Genomic DNA, 22977 nt, shown 5'->3' with positions numbered 1-22977 from the left:
TTGCTTTCTCCCATTATAAGGTGCAAAAAAAGTGAATAGGCTAGTGTGATGAGAGCGGCAGCAGTCCTCTTTAAGTTGCCGAAGTCCAGTTGACGCAATGGTGAACCACAAGTGACAGCCTTCTCTCTGTACCAAGGGGGCTGGTAGCCGGCGGGGCTCAGCCTTCCCCTCCCCTAAGTAAGGCCGCCGTAAGTGCGATCGTTGGTTGATTAGTTTTAGGTATAACCAACACCGAATGCAACGAATACGAGGTTGATTGAGAAAATAATTAAAGCGGAATGCACACACGCTTAATCTACGTCATTTTTCTTTTCTTTTTTTCGCGGATGTTTTGCTGTGGGGGAGAGGGGGGGATGGGCTAAAAGCAGCAGCCTCTTGCACCGTTAGGTGATGTGAAATCAAAGCACTTTGGTAACACCCTAAAGTAGTATGGTTGTTCAAATGAATGTTAAAATAAAAAAAGGCTGAACGGATGCAAATTACCAACGTTAATTTATACCATCTACTACATAAAATGGGTTTTGCGTGGCAATGCTCCGCCAGGGTTTAGCGTTCGTTTCCATGCACGGCGGCGCAAGCACAAGTCTCGAACGTAAAATCATATCAATTCACGAAATTACAATAATAAAGCTAAATTGTTCAAAGAATGCCTGCGATATCCCGTGACTCACAATGTCTGGGTCAAGACGTCGTGCACCAAAATGTCCGTGCACAGAAATGTCCGCACCGAAACGTCCTGCACCTAAATGTCCAACACCGAAATCTCCGGGTCCCGTATTAGACAATCTTTCCCCGCCAGGGACCAATTATATCTGCCAGACGCGCGTCCTGGCCTCCCCATGCAAACGATGAAAGGTGAAAAGCATTCTCGCGGCTACGCTATTCACCCGTCCAACGCCGCGCAAGTTCCACCGGCATGAAAGCAAGCACAAGCTGCGGCCTGCTGCGTGGCTATTCTTCTGACTTTGACCTTTTAAGAAGCACTTACGGCTGAAGGGCGGCAAAATGGACCAGCTTACAGGAAGAGAAATGCAGTAGCGACTTGTGGATTTTTGTACTCGAGCCTTGGCATCAAAAACAGCCAAATCCTAGCGATGTAACGGCAGGAACGCCATTCCTGCCGTTCCTTCAAAAACCTAACGAGTTACCGTTACAGTTCCACCGACCCATAATGGAACGGTGGCGTTCCTCCGTTCCTCCAAAAAGGAACTATATTCCAGGAACACCGTTCCTTGTAACGCCGTTCCGTACAACACTAGTACGTGCCAACCACTTCAAGGGCACTATTATCATCATCAAGTGGAACGAATTCCACAGCAATAGTCACGCGACCAAACTCGCCAATCAGAGCGCCGGTAGTGGCCCGCTACCACTGGCCAAATGATTCTGATCAGGCTCTCCCGCTCTTCTTTCTTGTTCTGTTTCTGTCTTCAACCTATATTCTGTCTTCAACCTTTTGCCTACCTGAGTCTTTTTAATAATCATAAAAAATAACTCTTCTTGGCCAATCCCCCTGAGTGGGTATGCGCCACTTTATGGGCCACCACCACCACCGTGGTCGCGCGTGTGGAACGTGCACCTCGATGCCTAATCTTGTCCCGTCAGTCATTCTGGCCGTTGCTCTCGCACCGTAAGCTGTCCCTTGGCGCGTGGCTCGTCAGTGCAAGTCTTCGTGGTCTTCCTTCGGTGTTAAGCTCGCCCGGTTCCAGCATGCGAGAAATCGTGCATATCCAGGCCGGCCAGTGCGGCAACCAAATCGGAGCCAAGGTGAGGCAGCTTTATTTCGTGCCGCATTTTGGGAAGGCCTTCGCAGTCTGCGCGAGGCGGGGCTGCTAGGCCTAACCGAACGTGAGATCAGCCCCGGTCACCACGTCTTTTTCGCCGCCATCAGCTGTAATTTCTCGTGCTTCTGTTCACTCGTGTTCTTCTTTTTTCGCGATCGCCTGTAAGAGAGCATTTATGCCCGTTTTCCTGGTCCACGTTCCGAGTAGGGCAAGATGTATAATCAGCCAAGCACGTTAGCGCTGCTGGAGCGATGACCCCATTGTGATAGTTGCTATGAAAGCCGTCTGGCGACCGAGACAGTGGCGACGTTTTGCTGCCTGCTTGGCGCGTGTTTGGTGACGCTTTTTTTTTTTTATTGGAAATGCTGCCCTCCCGGTTATTTTTCGTGCGCCGGCTTTTCCGCAGTAAATCCCAGTGGTTTGCACGCGCAATTCGACGTTTGCGACCCATTCGAACCGTCGTGACTAGGCCGCGTCTTGGTTCAGCGTTCTTTCAGCGTGTCGAGGCAGCTTCCTATCCGTGTTTCTTCATAAATGCTTGGATTTTCCATTTTCAGTGCCGCTTCCCACATTCCTTATCGTCTCGCGAGAGAGCGGCGGTTTGTGAGTGCCTCTCATGACCGCACAAGACTTAATACGCTCAGCTGCTGGCCTTGATTCGCTACTCGGGTTGTCTTGTTGCCTATAAAGGGTCGCTGTGGCGATTCTTTAACGCGGATCAGCGTTGTTCGGGATCGCGTCCTCGTTTTTTTCGTTTTTCTCGGGCACTGCGGTTTTTTTACCGCTTCTGTGATAGTGCGTTGAACGGCACACCTCCGAGCATAGATGCACGCGTTCAGGCTGCCGTTCTGGGCGAATATTAGTTTGAATATTTTTTTTGCATGTGTTGTGTTTACCTGGTGGCAGTCGTGTTAAATGTTTTCACTTCAAATTCTGTGACGTTTTAATACTGCGAAGTGCGCCAACGGCGCCTATTTCTATTGTGCGAATAATCCCGTAATGTCCGCCGTCTTCCAACAGTGATTTTCCTTTTAATAGCGTAGCCTGAATCTTTAGTTTCCGCAAAGTAAACCTGTTTCTTTTATATAAAGCGGTAAACTCACATTTTTGAAGCGTGTTTTGTATTCTTCGCTTGTTGTCTGCGCTCAAGCCGGATTTTCGTTTTTCCCGCTGTTTTAACCGGATGTTTTTCTACTGAGCTCCGCGGTTCGAGATTTTGCTTGCGGATTTTAATTTACCTTCACTTATAGCCGAGAATGTTGACTCCTCTTGTGCACAGAATGCCTGCATGTTGCCCGAACTTAAGAAAACCAGTGTTTTTTTTATTTTACTTTGCAAATAGGTTCTAAGTAAATATTTCACGCCAAACTATGCCCTTCTCGGCACTGATACCCACCTAGATGCTGGTAGCCGGCTGTTTATTCCCTGCGTGCAGCTAGCGTACACGGCGGATTGAAAGAAATACGAACAACGGCGCACGCAGCCTGCGACGCATCCCTCACCGCCTGGCGGCACTGTCAGTAAACTGCGCGCATGCGTAGATTTTTCAGACCGTTTGAGAGTGGGGCCAACTATTAGGGGAAATGCTTGGTAAAGAAGCGACGCCGCTCATTCATTTTGGCGCCACTGAGAATCCTGTTATCTACTACATTCGGAGCCAAGCGTGCAGCAGGCTGATTGCAGCCAGCATGATGCCCTTCAATGATCATCCTGCTCAGTGGCAACGCAGCGTGAAAAGGCGTTTCGAAATAAACAGGCATCGCTTCATGATCAAGCATTTCCCATAAATATAGGCAACACTCTCAAACGCTCTTGAAGAAGTGCGCATGCGCGCAGTTTGCTGACTTCGCAGCCAGACGGTGCAGCATGCGTCGGAGGTTGTGCGCTTCGTTGCTCGCATTTCTTTTAATCCCCCCTGTACATCATTATTGGACAGCCGCGTATGCGTTATTTCAGATTGGTAGTGTATATATAACGGCAACCGTGAGAATTACCGGCAGAAATTTCTCACGACAGTCGCCTCTCATTGGCTAAGAACGCTACCCGGGGATTCTATGGGATAAATATTCCCTAAAAGGCCGCGTTTACAGCTGCCCCTGTAGCGGTGAGGTATTATACTTGGTTTTAAACGAGAAAACTCAGATTCGAGTCCGACATTGCGATGATTTTTTTTAGCTTTCGGAATTATTTGGTCATCGTGATTTTGTTAATGCTTTTTAAAACTCTGTTTTACTATATCAAGAGATCGACGCACAAGTCTCCAAGAATGGCTTGGATTACGTTTCATATAGGTTATGTTCTGTGTCGTTGAGCTGGGTTAGATTCGGTTTGTTGCAGTTTGGCTGGATCTGGGCAGGTGATGATGCGTTGGGTTAGGCTAGGTTACTTTAGGTTCGGTTAGGTTACGTTGGGACGTAACATTATTCGTCAAATTTTAGGCCAGCCAGCCTTTATGAAAACTGCCGTGAGAATTTCCCGGAGGTAATTCTCACGGCTGCCGTGAGATTAGACGCAGCCTTTGAAAGTTCCTTTTGCACTACTACTGGAAACGGCATTCCCTGTTGAATGAATTTTGCGCAAGTTTCTGGCTCCCACGTGAGGATTCCAGAAATTTATCGTTAATGCTGTTTCGATTCCGCTTACCTAAATTTTAGCTTGAGTATACGCAGATTTTACTGTTGCAAGATGTGCGGAATCACCATGCAAGAGCTTCCCATCAGCAATATCTCGTCATACATACAGGAACGTTCTCGCCCATCTGCATATGAAAGCGGTAACTTTGGCGGTCTGCTTCCTTGCAAGGCCACGGTTGAACAGGCTTTGCAGCTCGTAAATGTGCCCCGCCGTGGTGGCTCAGTGGCTAAGGCGGTGTGCTGTTGAGCCCGAGGACGCGGTTTCGATTCCCGGCAGTGATGGCCGGTTTTCTGATGGAGGCGAAAAGCGAAAGCGCCCGTGCATTCGAGATTTCGGCGCTCGTTAAAGATCCCCAGGTGGTCAAAAATAATCCGAAGCTCTCCACTACGGCACGCGTCATCGCCTGCATTGCGTCTGCGCGTTAAACCTCCTAATCAATCAATCAAGGTCGCACGTGCGCTTACGAGCTTACAATTATGTCAGTCTTTCTCTATTATCACTCCTCTTGCTGCCTTTTTTTTTTCGGATTGGTGTTTCGCGACCTCGACTGTTCAGGCATGTTTACTATAGTTGTGCAGCCTTGAAGCCGTCATCGCCTGTATTATGTAGTTCGCCCCCACTTATCCTCAGGTGGCGCAGGGGAATGACAAGGGTCTCAGCTGCACAGCACCGTGATCACCGCTGCTGGTAGTAGAGTTTAAACACACTGTTATCGTGTTCACCTTACCGTCTACCGTGCGTGCGGGAGGCGACTGCGCATGCGCGAGAAGTTGATGATTCATTGATTGTAGGGTTTAAACGCGCCGACGCAACGCAGGCGATGAGGCGCACCGTAGTGGAGGGCTCCGGATTAATTTTGACCACCAGGGGATCCTTAATGTGCGCCGAAATCTCGTACACACGGGCGCTTTTGCTTTTCGCTACGAACTGTAATTTAGCGGCACTGGCGTCAGCGTTGCCAACGAGCTTCCTAAGAAGTGCACCCTTACGTCTTCATTACAGCAAAGGCAGCACGCTCGGCGCTTGGTGTTGGCACAGGCGATGACATTATTCTTTGTTGATGTTTTACTACGTTTCTCATGATAAGTGATGCTCAGGAGCCCGACAAACTTCTATTTTTCTCAGACGGGCGAACAATATGACCACCCCTACTTGTGCGTCTACTCGCCCGCTTCAAACATAGTTAGTTTGACGTCGCAAAGTGCTTTAGCTCCTCCAAAATTGTGCTGGGCAAGACAGTGTAGGTTGAGTACTTACCACAAATTTTACTCATTTCTTGGGGAAACAGCTTGCGCGGGCGCAAAATCCAGTTTACTTTGATTCCAACTCTACTTGATAGATTGCGCCACCGACATTTTTTAAAGCTCTACAGGTGATGGATACAGCATTATAAACACAACTAGTCTTATTGTGAACGCTGCACCCGAAACGTGAAACATGCAAGATACATTAAACGAAAGGAATATGAGCAACAAAATTTTGGGTGATTTGCTTTGAGGCTAATTTACAAGATGTCGCTAACTGCACCATGCCGGCCGGAATACGCAAACCGCAAACGGTGCGCTAAAACGTGTCCTACAGGTTTCACCGGTAAGCGGAAACTGACCTCCGCTAACATGGTAAACGGTCACGAGAAACACGGTAACGATATGCTGTCTAGTCTAGCTTAGCTTGTTAACGTGTTACCGTACCGTTTCCGTTGTACCGGCACCCGAGGGCGCAGAACGAATGCGCGCGCGCAGCGAGGCCATGGCGAGGCGGGCCGGCCATCACCGACACTAAGTGACCCTTCTCTAACGAAGGGCGATTATTGCGAAGGCAAGATAACCGTTAGTCATTAAGTGTAACAGAGTGGATCCCTAGAGAAGGCAAGCGTGGCAGCGGGTGGCAGGATGTTAGAAGGGCACATGAGATCACGAAGTGTGCGGGGATAAATTGGGCGCAGTTAGCAGAGGACTGGGATAATTGGACATCTATGGGAAAGGCCTTTGCCCTACAGTGGGCGTAGATAAGCTGATGACGATGGTTGTAACGAATGCGCACATTGCCAGTCCGCTGCCAGTACTCTGGGAAAGGTACTGTAAGACTGCGACACGCTATGTTAAAACTCTCTAATGTCGCCGCTGTGTGGGCGTGTGGGTGAAGATGTTCCACTTCACCGGCTCCCAGACCGTGCAGTGGTTACAAAAGTTGCAAATATTTGAAATTTGCCTGATTGTACATAGCATCGTTGACACTCAGAATTGTTGGCTGCGTTTTGTCGTATAACTGCGCGTTTTGTGTTCATTATTCAGCCCTTCCCTATAATCTGTTGAACTGAGTCGACTTCCAATTTTTGTGGAGCACCTAAATCTCTGTCCCCCGCCCTTCTCCTTGTCTGCAGTTCTGGGAGGTGATCTCCGACGAGCACGGCATCGACTACACTGGCAGCTACCATGGAGACTCGGATCTTCAGCTGGAGCGCATCAACGTCTACTACAATGAGGCGTCCGGTAAGGGTTCATGCCTCCTGCAATGTCGTCATGGACAGCGTAGCCGGATAACTGCTCCCCGATGTTGACAAATGAAATTTGTATTGTAATATCATAGGTATTCATGTAGAATGACTTGACTACTCGTCTTTGGCGTACTTCTTACGGTGAGGACTGCATGCCCTGCGCAGATCTATTCATCCAATTCTGAATTCTTAGCCTGGCAGTGCTTGTGGCCCGCGCCTGTACGTCTTGAGCTGACCATGCCTCTGTGTTTCCTCGTTGCAGGAGGCAAATACGTGCCTCGGGCCATCCTGGTGGACTTGGAGCCCGGCACCATGGACTCCGTGCGGTCTGGACCCTATGGCCAGCTCTACAGACCTGACAACTTCGTCTTCGGTGGGTACCCCCCTTCGTTATCCTTGCCTTCACTAGCAGGTACATGGGCCTGATTTATTAACCCATTACCTCCCATTGACCCATTACCTCTCTGTAGTTTAAATCTAAAGTACTAAAGTAATGATCAATAACCTCGGGAGAGCGCAGCGGTTTGAGAATAAGATAGGTGGCGAGGCAGTGGAAGTATTAAGCAAATATATCTACTTAGGCCAAGTTGTGAAACACCGGATCCCAACCATGAGGCAGAGATAATTAGAAGGGTAAGAATGGGGTGGAGTGCATTTGGCAGGCATTCTCAGGTAATGAATGACAGCCTACTATTGTCTCTGAAGAAAGTGTATGACAGCTGCATCTTTCCATACTCACCTACGGGCAGAAACTTTGAGGCTCACTAAGAGGGTTTAACTTAAATTGAGATGGACTCAGCGAGCAATGGAACGGAAGATGATAGGTGTAGCATTAAAGGGAAGCTGAAGCGCTTTCTAAAAATTGAGTTAGAGGCACGTTTATATAGTTTCTTGCGCGCTGAATCCGAATATCACATTGACTTTATCGCACATGAGTCCAACCAGCATTTATTTTGCAAAACGCGCGGTCCTGTTTGAAAGACGCGCGCTTTTCGTCTTTTGACACCCCTGATAGGTTGCGCCCTTCATGACGTCAAAGGAGGACACCCTTCGGGGCGCGGGTTGTCGGAAGCATTGGGAACTATCGCACGGCAGCGGCGCTTGCCTTTTCGGCAATTTAGCTTGCAGTTTATTGTTCGCACATGACTGCAAGTTTATTTTATAACTTCCCGTGCTGTTGGTTCAAGTATCTTGGAGTTTAAATTTGCTTTACACGACCGAGAACCCCAAAACAGTGACTGTGGCGTCGGCCAGAGGGTTCCGTAAAAATATTTATGAATTAGGCAACCCGCATAGGGGGTTTCTATTCCTTATGTTTATATTAGGTACTGCCTGAACTGTTTGTTACTATATACGTAACCGTTTATGCCGAAGATTAAGCGGCGTTTTATAAACAATCTACCAGCAAAAAGCAGGTACGTGCACTGCGGGAAAAACTAGCGTACATGCGCTGTAAACGTATATGCGAGACATATGTTGCCGGTACACGCATAAACCAACAAGCGGACTCTGCTTCCGAATTTCCTTTGTTCGTTGTCGCCCACCTCAGCCCCGTTACTCATCCCCATACACAGACCCACATGCACGCGCGCGCGCTTTTTGGGCAGCGGCGCTAAGGTGCATCCGCAATCGCTGGCTGCACTTCGATGAGTGGCGTCTTACTGCTTGAGTTGCATTTATTCTGAAAACATTGTAGCATACTGGGGCCTCCGCAGCATTGTAGGCTTGGGTTTTTGAACACTGTTCTAACCCCATAGGGAAAGAAAACCAACGCGTTTAACGAAGCAGATATTTCCTGAACAAATGTGACTTTGGTTCTGGAACTGAACGAAACAAACATCCCGGGCCAAAGTACAGCAGTATTCACCATCCGTCCTAAATCTAGCATCTAATTTGAACATTCACGTCCGTCGCATAAAAATAGAGAAGAAAAACATAAGAAAAACGCACTGGAGCGTTTTACAAAGTATCTAACGTAGTGTAGTATATTCTCATCAAGCACAGCCATCTCGGTTGTCGCTTCCGTGTGCACCAAACGTCCCGGCGTGGCATTATACTGTTTAGGAATACGGCAACGTATGCCTCGTTTGGCGTTCGTGCATACTTTTTGAACACGAAAGTTGTACAAATAAGTGCTATCAATCACAACAAGTATCATTCACAAGGAAACACGGCGAAAAGAGCATGGCAGAGGCGGCCGATCCGGCCGGAAGTCCAGGTATGACGTTTTTCAGCCGGTTTTCGCCCGCGCTCTTCGGTCTTCCGGCATGGCGCGGCGAGATGGGGGCGGGGCATCGGGCCACTTTTGTTTGCGCATTGCGCCGCTTCTATTGCATGTATTCCGAAAATGTTTCGTACACGGTAACTATTGAATGTGTACTTGCTGCTAGTCAACTTTTCTTTTAATTCTAAAACCGCTTCACCTTCCCTTTAAGGGAAAAGGAGAGAGCGGAGTGGGTCAGGCAAAAAACGCGTGTTAAGGAAGGCGAGATAACGTTTGGTCATTAAGGGTAAGAGTGGATTTCTAGAGAAGGCAAGCGTAGCAGGGGGCGGCAGAAAGTTAGATGGAGATGAGTTCAAGAAGTTTGCGGAGCGAGATGAGAGAGACAGAGAAAGAGAGAGAGAGATAGAGAGAGAGAGAGAGAGATAGATATAGAGAAAGGGGGGGGGGGTAGGGAGAGAGAGAAAACACTTTATTGGCTGAGCAATCGGCCAAGGAGAATTGAAGTCCTTGTGTTGGCGGCGGGTAAGGGCTGAACGTCCACCCAACCAGGACGTCTTCTCCTTGACTTAGGTGGGCGAGCTCGTGATGACCGTAGGCCGGTGCCTTTTGGCGACCTCTTCCGCCCTCGTGACCAGGCGTACCTGTAGCATACCTCGGCAAAGTTGGCGCGGCTCACTCAAACTCACTCACAATTTTTTTTTTTCGAATCACCACTCACTCAAACTCAGACTCAATGCTGAGCAGCACATCTGCGCTCACTCAAACTCACATTGAGCTCAAAACTCAGAACTCACTCGGACTCAAAACTCAAAATGTACTCAGAACTCAAAATGTACTCAAACTCAAAATGTAATCAAAACTCAAAATGTACTCAAACTCAAAATGTACTCAAACTCAATTTGGACTCAAAACTCAAAATGTACTCAAAACTCAAAATGTACTCAAACTCAAAATGTACTCAAACCTCAAAATGTACTCAAACTCAAAATGTACTCAAACTCAAAATGTACTCAAAACTCAAAATGTACTCAAACTCAAAATGGACTCAAAACTCAAAATGTACTCAAAACTCAAAATGAACTCAGAACTCAAAATGGGCTGAGAACTCAAAATGAATTCAGAACTCACATGGCCTCACAGAGATTGAGACAGTCAGAGAGTGAGAGTGAGTGTTTGAGAGTGTGAGATTGAGAGTGTGAGAGTGAGAGTGAGAGTGAGAGTGTGAGTGTGAGTGAGAGTGAGAGTGAGAGTGAGTGAGAGTGAGAGTGAGTGTGAGTGTGAGTGTGACTGAGTGAGAGTGGGAGTGAGAGTGAGAGTGAGAGTGAGAGTGAGAGTGGGAGTGGGAGTGGGAGTGGGAGTGGGAGTGGGAGTGGGAGTGGGAGTGAGAGTGAGAGTGAGAGTGGGAGTGTGTACCTTTTGCGATATCCTCATAATTATAACCACGAAGCATTTTCATATTTGTCCCACGTGACCCCCTCGACGAGACCTTTAATTTGATACCCCACACACCCTAGCAGGGTCATATGGAATTCATACCAGTCAAACTAACCATGACTCATGACTGTAACCAGGACGCATTATTTAGGTGTCCGACATGATTCCCCTAACTGGAACCTTCAATTTGACGCCCCACATGCTTCAGCGGCCTCACCTTGAATTTAACCCCATCTATGACTCATAATGACCATCTCATGATTCGAACTACGAAGCCTTTTTTTTATTTGTACCACGTGATTCCCCTCTTCAAGACCGTAAATTTGATACCCTACACTCCCTAGCGGGGTCACTTCGAATTTTACCCCAATATAAGACTCGCCATGACAAACTAATGGTTATAACCAGGAAGCATTTTTGTATTTCTCCCACGTGATTCGGCTCATCAAGACCATTGATTTGATACCCATCACATCCTAGCGGAATCAATTTGAACGTTAAACCAATCAATGACTAACCATGACTATCTCATGATATAGCCCTACCACATTTTTGTCCCACGTGATTTTCCTTATCGGCACCTTCAATTTGATACCCCGGACACCCAGTGGCATCATTGTGAATTTTAACCTAATTTATGACCCATTTTTACTATGTCATGATAATAATCAGGAAGCACGTGATTACCCTCATCGAGACCTTTAATTTGATACGCCCTAGCGTCATGAACCTGAATTTTAACCGAATCTTTGATTTACCATGACTACGTCATGATATATCCATATCTCATGTTCGTCCCGAATGATTCCCCACATCGAGACCTTGAATTTGATTCCCCACATGCCCTCGCAGCGTCATTTTGAATTTTAACCCAATCTATGACTCATCATGCCTGCCTGATGACTACAATCAGGAAGCATTTTTTTTATTTACCCCGCGTGATTCCGTTAATCCGGACCTTTCATTTGATACCTTACACGCCTTAGCCTCATCAGTTTCACTTTTCACCTAATCTATTGTGGTCATTATTCTGTCTTAAGGGGCGCTGCCCAGTCAATTCAGCTAATTCATTTGAAACAGTAGAAAATACAGCCCCCGCCCCCATTTCCCCCCAGCTCTCACCTCTTCCTTTGTGACCCCTAGTATATCAAGCCGTTAACAGTAGCAGGCGAACAACCAGCACGCCAGCGCCGCCGTGTGCTTTCCCACCACCCTTTCCCACGCTCTTAGTGGATCCGTCAGGAGGAAAAGTTAAGACAACCCTTTTTTATGACCTCACCAGTCAATTATCACTCACGCGCCCAGCCGCGAAAATTAGGTATACAGCAAGTGCTTATGGCCATAAAAATTCAACAAGAAACTAAAAAAATCAGACACCACCTCCCTCCCAACCGATCATGCAGATCGCGATTGGTGCCATACCCGCAGGTAACTTGAATTCCGAGCCCACAGTGACGCATGAAACTTAACAGCCAACCATAGCTGCCTGCTAGGCTACTCATATGTACTCAAACTCCAAATGGACTTAAAACTCCTATTTACTCAGAACTCAAAATGTACTCAAAACTCAATATGTAATCAAACTCAAAATGTGCTCAAACTCAAAATGTACTCAGAACTCAAAATGGACTCAAACTCAAAATGTACTCAGAACTCAAAATGGACTCAAACTCAAAATGGACTCAAACTCAAAATGTACTCAGAACTCAAAATGAGCTCAAACTCAAATTGTACCCAGAACTCAAAATGAACTCAAACTCAAAATGAACTCAAACTCAAAATGGACTCAGAACTCAAAATGGACTCAAACTCAAAGTGTACTCAGAACTCAAAATGGACTCAAACTCAAAATGTACTCAGAACTCAAAATGTACTCAGAACTCAAAATGGACTCAAACTCAAATTGTACTCAGAACTCAAAATGGACTCAAACTCAAAATGTACTCAGAACTCAAAATGGACTCAAACTCAAAATGTACTCAGAACTCAAAATAGACTAAAATTCAAAATGTACTCAGAACTCAAAATGGGCTCAAACTCAAAATGTACTCAGAACTCAAAATGGACTCAAACTCAAAATGTACTCAGAACTCAAAATGGACTCAAACTCAATCGTACTCAAACTCAGTCGTGATCACTCGGCTCAAACTCACTCAAGCTCAAACTCACCATGCCACACTAGCCTCGCGCTCACTCAAACTCAAACTCACGCGTGAGTTTGAGTCCAAATGAGTCTGAGTGAGTGGACTCATGAGTGAGTTTGCCGACCTCTGACCTGTAGGTCCGGGTCGGGGCTGCGAAGCGAGGCCTTTCACCTCTCCTTAGAGGGGATTTTGGGGAAACGGTCCTGGGGGCATGGCCACATGATGTGGGCCAGGTTGGCATGTGCGCCTTATAAGGATTCCTAGGTTGGATAAAGGCTGGGGGGATATGGGTCATGGTGGCCGGATTGGGCAAGACTCTCGTCTGGATTTGGTGCCAGACGTGGCTTTGCCCTAATGTCAGGGATTTGTCCGGCCGAGGATAGATCCCACGGGAGAGGAGGTAGTAGGTGGTAATATCATGAAAACCAATCAGACGGTCCCGCGCGGACCTGGCTCCGTGGTAGGGATACGGGCTAGGCTGAGCCCGGATGGTAAGTCCTCGGGCTAGGTCATGGGCCGCCTCGTTTCCCTCGAGTACGGAATGCGCGGGGCCCAGATCAGTTCCTGATCAAATTTTCAGGGGGTTCCTGATCAAATTTTCAGCGCCGTTGGGGATATGCGTCCAGCGCCAAACTTTTGGAGAGCTGTTATAGAATCTGTAATGATTGTTGCGTGGGTAGGTTTGAGTGAAAGGGCCAGCGCTATCACCGCCTCTTCCGCCGGCTCTGGGATTGGCGTCCGGACTGTAATGGATTCAATGGTGTTGGCTTTGGGGTAATTGCAAACAGCGATTTCGGTGAAGGCCTCGTGGTGTCTGTATTCCGCTGCATCTACGTACACGACTAGTGGGTCGTTTTTGTACTTGTGCAGGGCACGTGCTCGTTGTTCCCTCCGATCAGTGTGGTACAGGGATTCATGCTACGGGGGAGGGGTTTGGCTATGATGTTAGCGTGGATATTATGGGGAATAGTTGTTGCATCGAGATACAGGGTGTGGTATCCTATTCTTAGATTTTGGAGGATGGGGCCTCCTGTGGGGCTGCGAGCGAGGCGTTCGTATCGTCCCATCAGGTGGGCTTCGACAAGTTCGCTGGCCTTACTGTGAAGGCCTAACTCTTCCTGGCAGTTGACGTGCCGGGGTGGAGGCGTAGCGCCGCCTTGTAGGCGCGTCTACTGAGGGCGTCTATTTTATCTGTTTCTGCTGTTGTCAGCTTAAGCTATGGAATGGAATAAACTATTCGGCTCACGATGAAGGCTTGGAGGAGGCGGACCCTGTCCTGCTCGGTCAGGCCTGAGTGCTTACTGGTGAATCTCTTTTGCAGACTAGTAGTTTGGTTTACATGCCGTTGTATCGTCTTGAGAAAGTTGTGATTAAGTCTGGATGATTGTATCTGCAGCCCAAGGACTTTGAAGGCAGTGACTTCTGGAATCTCTCTCCCTTCGATGTGGAGTTTGATGTTGAATCTGAGTTGTTTTTCGTGGCTCGGGGGAATACATAGTAGCTCAGACTTGACCGGGGAGCAGGTCAAGCCCGCTTTCCTCGCCTCCTCCACCACCACTTCTACGCCTCTTTGAAGTGTTTCTTCGATGTGGCCATCACTCCCCCGGTTAATCTAGAGGGTTATGTCACCTTCGTAGAGGCTATGGTAGAGGTGGGGAATTTGCGCTAATTTTAGGGGAATATTATTGCTAGATTGAAAAGTAATGCTGACAGGACGGCTCCTTGTGGAGTGCCTCGACTGCCTAGAGGGATAGTGTCTGAGACGAGGCTGTCTAGATGTATGGCGGCTGTCCGGTTCGACAAGAAGACGAACGTAATTGTACGTTCTTTCGCCCGGATTGACCAATCCTAGACCCGACATTATGGCCTCGGGCGCAACGTTGCCAAATGCTTCGGTCAGATCCAGGGCCAGTATCGCCGCCATGTCTAGACCGCTGGGGGGTTTGATTTTGCATAAGTACATCTTGAGTTGACAGGCAAGTTCTGAAGCAAATCATACTGTGGGAAAATTGTTCAGTGTCGTTCATGTATGTTGTGAGGAGGGCTAGGATTACGTGCTCAATGAGGTTTCCTAAGCATGACGTGAGGGAAATGGGGCGTGGGTGTTCGATCGTGAGTGGTTTGTTTGGCTTAGAAATGAGGACAACCTTGGCATGTTCCCATAATTCCGGTATTTGCTCTGTTATCCAACATGTGTTGAGAAAAGTTGTTGCAGTGATTGATAAGTCGTCACGGTTTCGTAGTGTCCGGTTCGAGCTCTGCTCAGGGCCAGGGACGAGTTAGACCTCAGTTTGCGAATCGCCAGTCGGACCTCTGGCTCATTTGTCTCTATCCAATTCACGATTAGGATGCCCACTGCACGGGGGCAGCGCGATCTTGGGTCCTACTGGGAGGTACATGTCTCGGATTTGTGCCGTGAGTTCGTCGCCGGAGGCTGAATATGCGTGGAGGACTTTAGATAAGCGGTGTTTCTGTTCGGTCTTGTTCTGACCTGGATGAAGGAGATGTCTAATTAGCTGCCATGTATTCTTCATTCCGAGGTTTCCTTTCATCTCTTCGCAAATCTGGCTCCACTGGTTGTGCGCGCGAGAGTGATCGCGTGCGTTGCAATCTCCGTTTCCAGTCTCGCCAGTTTCAGCCGCAGTTTTCGGTTCCTCTTGTTTCTACGCCATAATTTTTGGATCCCTCGGTATGCCTCCCAAAGGTGGTTGAGACGGGAGTCTACCATATCGGAAGGGATTTCAGGGTCTAGGTCTTTAGTGGCTGCTTTTAAGTCTGCAATTAGTTGTTGCGTCCATGCGTTTATGTCCTTAATGCACTCCGGAATTTCACGTTCGTCGCCATGTTTACTGTTGATTTGCCGGGGCGCCCTGAGCTCATCCCAATCGGTCACAGTTTGCTGTCCGAGGTTTTGATTGAGTTTCTGATTCGGTATCATCACAATCTTAACTACTATGTGGTCACTGCCAAGCGTTTGTTCAGTGACCCCCCCCATCTTAGTCTGTTTATGTAGGGAGAGGGTGAGATCCGGGGTAGTGTCGCGTTGTGCGCTGCTTCCTATGCGTGTAGGGGTATGGAGTGAGGGAGTGAAACACTTTAAAGACGGGAGGCCATAAGGCCCTGCAGGGAGGGGAGGATGGGGAGGGGAGGATTAGTCCTTTTTGGTAAGATGACATGTCATCCCCCCGCTTCAAAGGGGAAACCAATAGGAATCATCATCATTATCATCATCATCGGGAAAGGTCACAATTCACACAATGTACAAAGTTCTAGTCTCGGGGTCCAATTCGCAGAAGGCACTGTACACTAAGTCAGTGGCTATGTCACTGTTGACAGCGGACGCGGATGAGTAAGGTCAGTTCGAGAGAGTCTGTAAGACCGCTACACCAATTTGTAGAGGCCGTTTTCAAGGGCGTAGTGCGTTATTATTTCTAAATTAGCGGGATCGTCACGGACAGGACTACCGTGCTCCAGTTCAGTCACAGGGGCAGGACCTACAGGTAGCAGCTGATGGCGGTTACGGGCGAATAAAGGGCAGAGCCAAGTTAAGTGGAAGAGATTTGGTATGACATCACCATTACAGTGGGGGCATCGGTTCAATTGAGAACCTGCTGGGGCTGACCACTTATGTATAATGCGTGGTGTATACGCTGCATTTGCATACACTTTATTCGCGAATACCTCGCCCGGGCGCGAGAAGGGCTTGAGCGGTGCAAGGATGCCAACCGGTAAGGGTATGGATGCCTGTTTCTAGCGTCGAATGGTGTCTGTATTCGTTCCCAGAGGTCTCTGCCCTTTGGCTCGCATTTTGGGTATACCCAGGCCGTGTGAGGAGCATTAAAGTCGCCAAGTATGAGCAAAGCGTGCGGGCCCACCTCCTTCCTCGTGAGCGAGAATAATTGATTAAATTGGTCGGCTTTAGATGTAGGGGCGCTATCGACGTTCAGTATACCGTCTTTGCGCTCCCCTTTTACGTTGGAGTACAGTAATTAGGTCATGGGGAATTGCAATGCTGTCGAATTGGCTCCTATACGCCGGTATATGCCTGTGTACAAGGACAGCCATTTTGAGGTCCTTCGCACTTTGAAAGGCCTTATAACCGGCTAATTTGACAACGGCATTTGCCTGTTGCAGTGCTATAATTTCCGGGGCAGAATCTATGCTTTGAAAGTAAATGTGTAAATTATGTTTTTGCGTTTGTACCCTCGGCTATTCCACTGCCAGACCTTAATAGGGTTGTCCTTGCTATTGTTTCCGGTTGGGGAATTAGATTGGAAGCAATACCGAGCCGGTTCATTATATCTTGCATAAAGGCATGTAGTTCTGATCTGTACAGGTTCCGATCTGTACAGGTTCCGATCGAAAGGATTTCTGCATGGTGTTGATATTTTCGTGCAGGGCACCATTGCTTCGCCAAACAGCGACTATTTTACGTTCTAGTTCTTGTTGTTGAGGGGATTTACTGGGTTGGGGCTTTGCACGGATGCTACCGCAATCGCATCTCGCTTTTTGGGTGCGGGGGAGATCTGTGGAATTTGTCTGCGAGCTTGCTGCGTTTTGAATGCGGAGTTTTACAAGTTCTTGCTTTAGATAATTGTTTTTTCTCCTAAGGACAGCCATTTCCGCTCTAATGTTTGCTAGCTCAGTTAGTTGGTCTTTGACTGGGGGACTGTCTCCACTTCCCGGAAGAATCCACGACAGGAAGACTGCCACCCGCCTTTGAGGAGGCGAAGCGATCCGAAGACCAAGACCTCCAAACCCAGGCCGTCCAGCGGGTCCTCGTAGCATTGACCAGGCAGGAGCCCGAGCGACCCGATGACGGGAAGCAAGGCTCGGGCCTGGCGGCGACGGCGAGGGTGACTCCGGCCAAGTCTGAAGTCTTAGTGTAAGGCTTTAACCGCCGGCCCAATAAGTTTTTTCCAATCCAATCCAATTGAGGGGGTGGGTGCGAGGCGCAGGGGTGGGAGGCCCCGCCATTGAAGCTTATCGATTTTCTGTTATCGGCGGTTTTGTGACGTGGTCGGGGGTTGGCCGATCCCCATTGGCGCGGCTGGCCGATGGGGATCTCGACTTGTGCTTCGATTGCGACCTTGACGGGGCTCTTCCTCTTGCCGGGGTCTGGGTCGTGGGAGAGCCGCGTACTGGCAGGGCGGGACACTCTTGGTGGTTTTGAGTGCTCGGCGGCGTTCCTCCTTTTTCCTCTCCGCCCCTCGTTGTTTCTGGCGGTGGCGTAGGGGGCGACGTGGCTTGAAGCGGTACGAGCGTGCTGTGGGTCATGTTAGGTGGGCTGCTCCGCACACGATGAACTTAGGCGCGCACGGATGCCCTTCGCTGGGATTGGGGCACCTGGTCGTTGGCTTCGGGCAGACGTCAGGTCTGTGACCTCGCTGCCAGCACTGCGTACAGCTTGTCCTGTGTCGGAACGGCGTGGTGTGGACGTATCGAATCCAAAACGGAACCTTGTATCCGTCGAAGAGGATCTGAGCGGCGTCAATGTTTTCGAGACGCTTGAACGACAGGATGGGAAGGTCTGGGTAGAAGTCGACCATATTACGAGTTATTTCTTCCGGAGTATCGTCTTCGGGAACTTTAAAAATAATTCCCAGCACCGTGTTGGCGGGGGCCGAGACGTGCGTAGAGATGTCGCATTGCTTGTTGTTGATAACAAGGGATGTGATTCCTGCGAATTTGCTGTCTCGCATATCGTCGGGGGTGCTGATAAGGATGTAGTGGGAATTTCGGTGCACACGAACTTGGTCTTCTGGACTCAGGGAGACTGGTGCTGATTTAGAAATGTTAGTGGCGATAGTTGAAGGCGCTACGGCGGGCTCTAGTGCACGCGCAAGTGGCTGCTATGCTCGCTCGTGGGTTCCATACTTTCATGACAGGCCACGCTTCAGAATTTCAATTCATCATAAAATTCTTTGTGGTCCACTCACCGACTTGAGTGTAGGTTTGTTATATGCCGCTTGTAGAGGGTAATCGGGCGGTGCCAAGTAATCCACCGGATGGCAGATTTGACCGAAGATTGGCGAGTGTAAAACTGGAGCCCATGCACCACACGTCAAAACGACTTGGCCACCTGGTGGAGTTTCTGCGGCGATAAATTGGTGCCAGTTAGCACAGGACCGGGATAATTGGAGATTAATGGGAGAGGCCTTTGCCCTGCAGTGGGTGTACATAGGCTGGCGATGATAACGATGATTTCAAATCTTCCCTCGCCCTTCCTAATAGTCCTGTTTCAGATCTACATGTGCCTGTTTATTTTGCGCACACTTCTTTTGCACTTAGACAGTCGCTATTCGGCTTTTTCGTGCTTCACAAACGCTGTCCGCTCTCTAGGTCCTTCATCTGTCAAGCAGCAGCCATTTGGTATTGTGGCCTGCTATGTGAAAAGCCTGTTCATTGTGGACTACTTCTGCCTTGCAGGCCAGAGCGGGGCCGGCAACAACTGGGCCAAGGGCCACTACACAGAGGGGGCAGAGCTGGTGGACGCTGTCCTCGACCGGGTGCGGAGAGAGGCCGAGGCATGCGACTGCCTGCAGGGCTTCCAGCTCACCCACTCCCTCGGAGGAGGCACCGGCTCGGGAATGGGCACCCTGCTCATCTCGAAGATCCGGGAAGAGTACCCGGACCGCATCATGAACAGCTTCAGCGTTGTCCCCTCTCCCAAGGTCTCGGACACTGTCGTGGAGCCTTACAACGCAACCCTGTCGGTGCACCAGCTGGTCGAGAACACCGATGAGACCTTCTGCATCGACAACGAGGCCCTCTATGACATCTGCTTCCGCACGCTGAAGCTGACAACGCCCACCTACGGCGACCTGAACCACCTTGTCTCGGCCACCATGTCGGGAGTCACGACCTGCCTCCGGTGGGTCCCCCTGTATATGCTTGAATTAGTTGCTTCCTTTTTATATCAATCTTTTTATCTCACGGTCTGACTGCTTCCCTTTGTAACGCACGCAGGTTCCCTGGACAACTCAACGCCGACCTGCGCAAGCTGGCGGTGAACATGGTTCCTTTCCCGCGGCTGCACTTCTTCATGCCTGGATTTGCCCCGCTCACTGCCAGGGGCGCGCAGCAGTACCGGGCACTGTCTGTTCCCGAGCTCACCCAACAGATGTTCGATGCAAAGAACATGATGGCGGCGTGCGACCCTCGACATGGCCGGTACCTCACCGTGGCGGCCATCTTCCGTGGCCGAATGTCTATGCGGGAGGTGGACGAGCAGATGCTCAATGTCCAGAACAGAAACTCCCCGTACTTCGTGGAGTGGATCCCCAATAACGTCAAGACAGCTGTCTGCGACATTCCGCCCAAGGGCCTGAAAATGTCTGCCACCTTCATCGGCAACAGCACTGCCATTCAGGAGCTCTTCAAGCGCATCTCGGAGCAGTTCACCGGTACGTTCTGGATTCTTTGGTATGGCGTGTTGTACTTTGCGTGGCTATGAGGTGTACAAACCCTCATATATTGCAGATACTGGCAATATGTGAAGTGTTGCAGCAACCTTGCGTACCCTGTATAGCGTAACTAAGCTTTACAAAGCCCGCACACGTGCTCGTAGCGCGAGACTATTGGGCATACAAGACGGTGGGCTTTATCTGTGTGTGTCCTACTAGTACATGGTTGTGACTTCTGTTCTATTCTGTTGTGTTCTTTCTGCGCAGCCATGTTCCGGCGCAAGGCCTTCCTCCACTGGTACACCGGGGAGGGCATGGACGAAATGGAGTTCACCGAGGCAGAGTCCAACATGAACGACCTGGTCTCGGAGTACCAGCAGTACCAGGAGGCGACTGCCGACGAGGAAGGAGAGTTTGAAGACGTGCCCGAAGCAGATGTCAATGCCTGAAGCTGCCATCTGTATTTCCTCTGTTTCCCCTTGTATTTCCTCTGTTCTCTTTTTTGGTGTCCTCTTTTGTCTTTCTCCATCTTCCCTTTACCTTTGTGGAAATAAATTTTGTTCCAGCACTTCACACTATTTTCAGTATTTATATGACCATTAAACATTCATAGCAGTCAACTGCAATAGCCTACTTTTGAGGAAAAGTATTTTAGAACTATTTCCTGTGTAGACAGCTTCCCCGGTTTTCCCGACACCGCATGCGAAAAACACCCCTTGCGACTCATACATCGTATCTAGCGTCACTAAATAAGGCCCGCTGAAGAGTACCGTCACTTCGTGGACCAAGAAGCTTCTGGGGGCCATTTTGTTTCTGGCTTGCACTGTTGCCATCTCTCCAAACGAAACCGCCGCAGTTTGTGATGGGCAGAGTGTGACGGACGCTCTAACGTCCCCGCAGCAGAGAGAGAGAGAGAGATAGAGATAGAGAGAGAGAGAGAGAGAGAGAGAGAGAGAGAGAGAGAGCGAGAGAGAAACAAACACGTGGTGCTGACTGACCAACGAAAATCCTGGGGGCACGTAACAATGAGAGAAAAGAGTAAGCCTTTATTTAGTGACGTTAGTCGTATCCAGAAGCTCCCCCACCAAGAACATTTAAGTCCTTAAAACGTAATTGTAAACGGATGTGTTAAAGACTTAAGCATTAAATTCAACCAGGAGATGTTGGATTGCCAGGCCTTATCTGCCCACTGCTCGCTGCTGGTTATGGGGGGCCAAATTATCTTGACAGATTATCGTTTGTAATGTTATATCCTATATTGGTGCTCTCATTTCAATAATTATCCCGATGAGGACTTGATATTACTTTTGGCTAGCTCTAATAAATTAAAAAAACATTTTGGGGAAAGACGTTGACTAAGAAGAGAAATACAGGACGACGTATTTTCCCTGTATTTCTCTTAGACAACGGCTTTCCACCCGTGTTTTCAAGATGAGTCAACCCCAACGTGCCCAACCTGCCATCCTGTCAAATTTTGTGGTTATAACGTGCCGAAATCTGGGCTACAAGGCGCCTCGTAGTCTAGCACTCCGGACAAATTTCGACCGCTTGGGTCTCTACCATGGGACGAAATCTGGACACAAAAACGTTACGCTTTTCGCCTCCATCAGGAAAGCATCCACTGTAGTCGGGATCGAACCCACGTCCTTGGGCTCTTCAGCACAACGCCTTAGACACCGAGCCACCGAGGCGGTTCAACTACCGATAGCATATTGCGAGGCTTTCGTTGAAGTGTACTGCCGATAGTCTATCGATAGTCCATCGATAGTTTAGGTATAGGAGAGTATCCACAGTACTTTTTTTCCAAACCTATAGTTAAACTGTGAATCAATGATTGATAGCATTCATGACACTATCGATATTATCTCATCGGCATTCCATTGTCATTGTTCGGGCCTGAGAGTATAGTTCTCTGGTAGCTCAGATGCGTCGTTATTGGAAATCAGAGAAGAATACGCATGTTGATTTAAACAACCAGAAATGTCTTTTTTTGCATGAATTGAACATTATCAAGCAGCAAAGAATAAATGAGGCTAGTAAGAGAAGATACCATTTCTTTCACAATGTGCAACTAATGTGGGTTGTGCGCTTACGTTTAGCTTGTATCTGGTGGTGGTAAAAAGATTTATTTGAGCTTAAGGGGAAAGGGAAGGGGAAGTGGTCAGCCTCCCATGTCCAGGCGGCCGCGAGCCCGCGCCGATTCCAGAGCTCGTTTCACCAGGGCGAGTTGCTGCTCCTGTGCCGAGCTGGTCATAGCGGCCTCCCACTGCTCAAGGGTGTGGCAGTGAAGGGGGGTTGGGTGATGCGGGCAGGAGAAGACTAGGTGGTAGGTGGTAAGAGGAAGGTCACACGCTTGGCAATTATATGGGGGAAGACGGGTGGGGAGACGTGTGAGAGAATCGATATTTTCTTTCACGCCACATAATCACGTCACTATTATCTGGCGTGAGAGCTAGATGACGTCTTGCTCGAAATACAAAATGAGTGTTTGTCTGAATGAAGTCTTGTCATCGTTTTTAAAGCCGGAAAAGGAAGTTCACTGTGGCAGTAAAATTATTTTGAGTCACACCGTAAAGCGGCAACCTGTACATCACCTGCCTATACGTGGTTTTCAAGCTACGAAACGGTTGCTCACGCAAGGAGCCTTTTTGAACGATCAGAAGGTTTCCTAAGACAAGCACTGACTCAGTGTTTAAGATGGTCGGCGAACTGAGTGCGCAGACAAATCCGCGGCGCTGAAAAAGGATGGCATTGATTCGAGCAGTGATATTGCCGGCATCAGGGCTGGCTGGTTGTATCCAAGATGTCGTCTCCCATCAGCCTGTTCACCCTCTTCGGCTTCTCAGCGTCACCT

General features: G+C 48.8%; 1 protein-coding gene across 1 annotated transcript; it reads left to right on the top strand.

The window, feature by feature from the left end:
• The first annotated feature begins 1558 nt into the window (after nt 1–1558).
• LOC144141046 (tubulin beta-4B chain-like) lies at nt 1559–20685 on the top strand. The gene is made up of 6 exons (XM_077672548.1): nt 1559–1767; nt 6802–6910; nt 7178–7288; nt 19147–19591; nt 19687–20123; nt 20391–20685. The coding sequence occupies exons 1-6, from the start codon at nt 1711–1713 to the stop codon at nt 20570–20572; spliced, it is 1341 nt and encodes a 446-aa protein (XP_077528674.1). The 5' UTR covers nt 1559–1710; the 3' UTR covers nt 20573–20685.
• The last annotated feature ends 2292 nt before the right edge of the window (nt 20686–22977 follow it).

The sequence above is a fragment of the Haemaphysalis longicornis genome, unplaced genomic scaffold (assembly GCF_048455015.1).
Source record: "Haemaphysalis longicornis isolate Haplotype H1 unplaced genomic scaffold, Haemaphysalis longicornis Haplotype H1 scaffold_6, whole genome shotgun sequence".
In the NCBI taxonomy this organism is placed as follows: Eukaryota; Metazoa; Arthropoda; class Arachnida; order Ixodida; family Ixodidae; genus Haemaphysalis; species Haemaphysalis longicornis.
The sequence above is the reverse complement of the archived record's forward strand: the minus strand, read 5'-3'. Positions and strand labels throughout refer to the sequence as shown.

What these genes read in the sequence shown, in the direction of transcription:
- LOC144141046 (XM_077672548.1), top strand. Translation starts at nt 1,711, where the DNA reads ATGCGAGAAATCGTGCATATCCAGGCCGGCCAGTGCGGCAACCAAATC. An exon ending in CTACTACAATGAGGCGTCCG is followed by an intron (nt 6,911 to 7,177) that starts GTAAGGGTTCAT and finishes TCCTCGTTGCAG; the next exon opens with GAGGCAAATACGTGCCTCGG. An exon ending in GGAGTCACGACCTGCCTCCG is followed by an intron (nt 19,592 to 19,686) that starts GTGGGTCCCCCT and finishes TAACGCACGCAG; the next exon opens with GTTCCCTGGACAACTCAACG.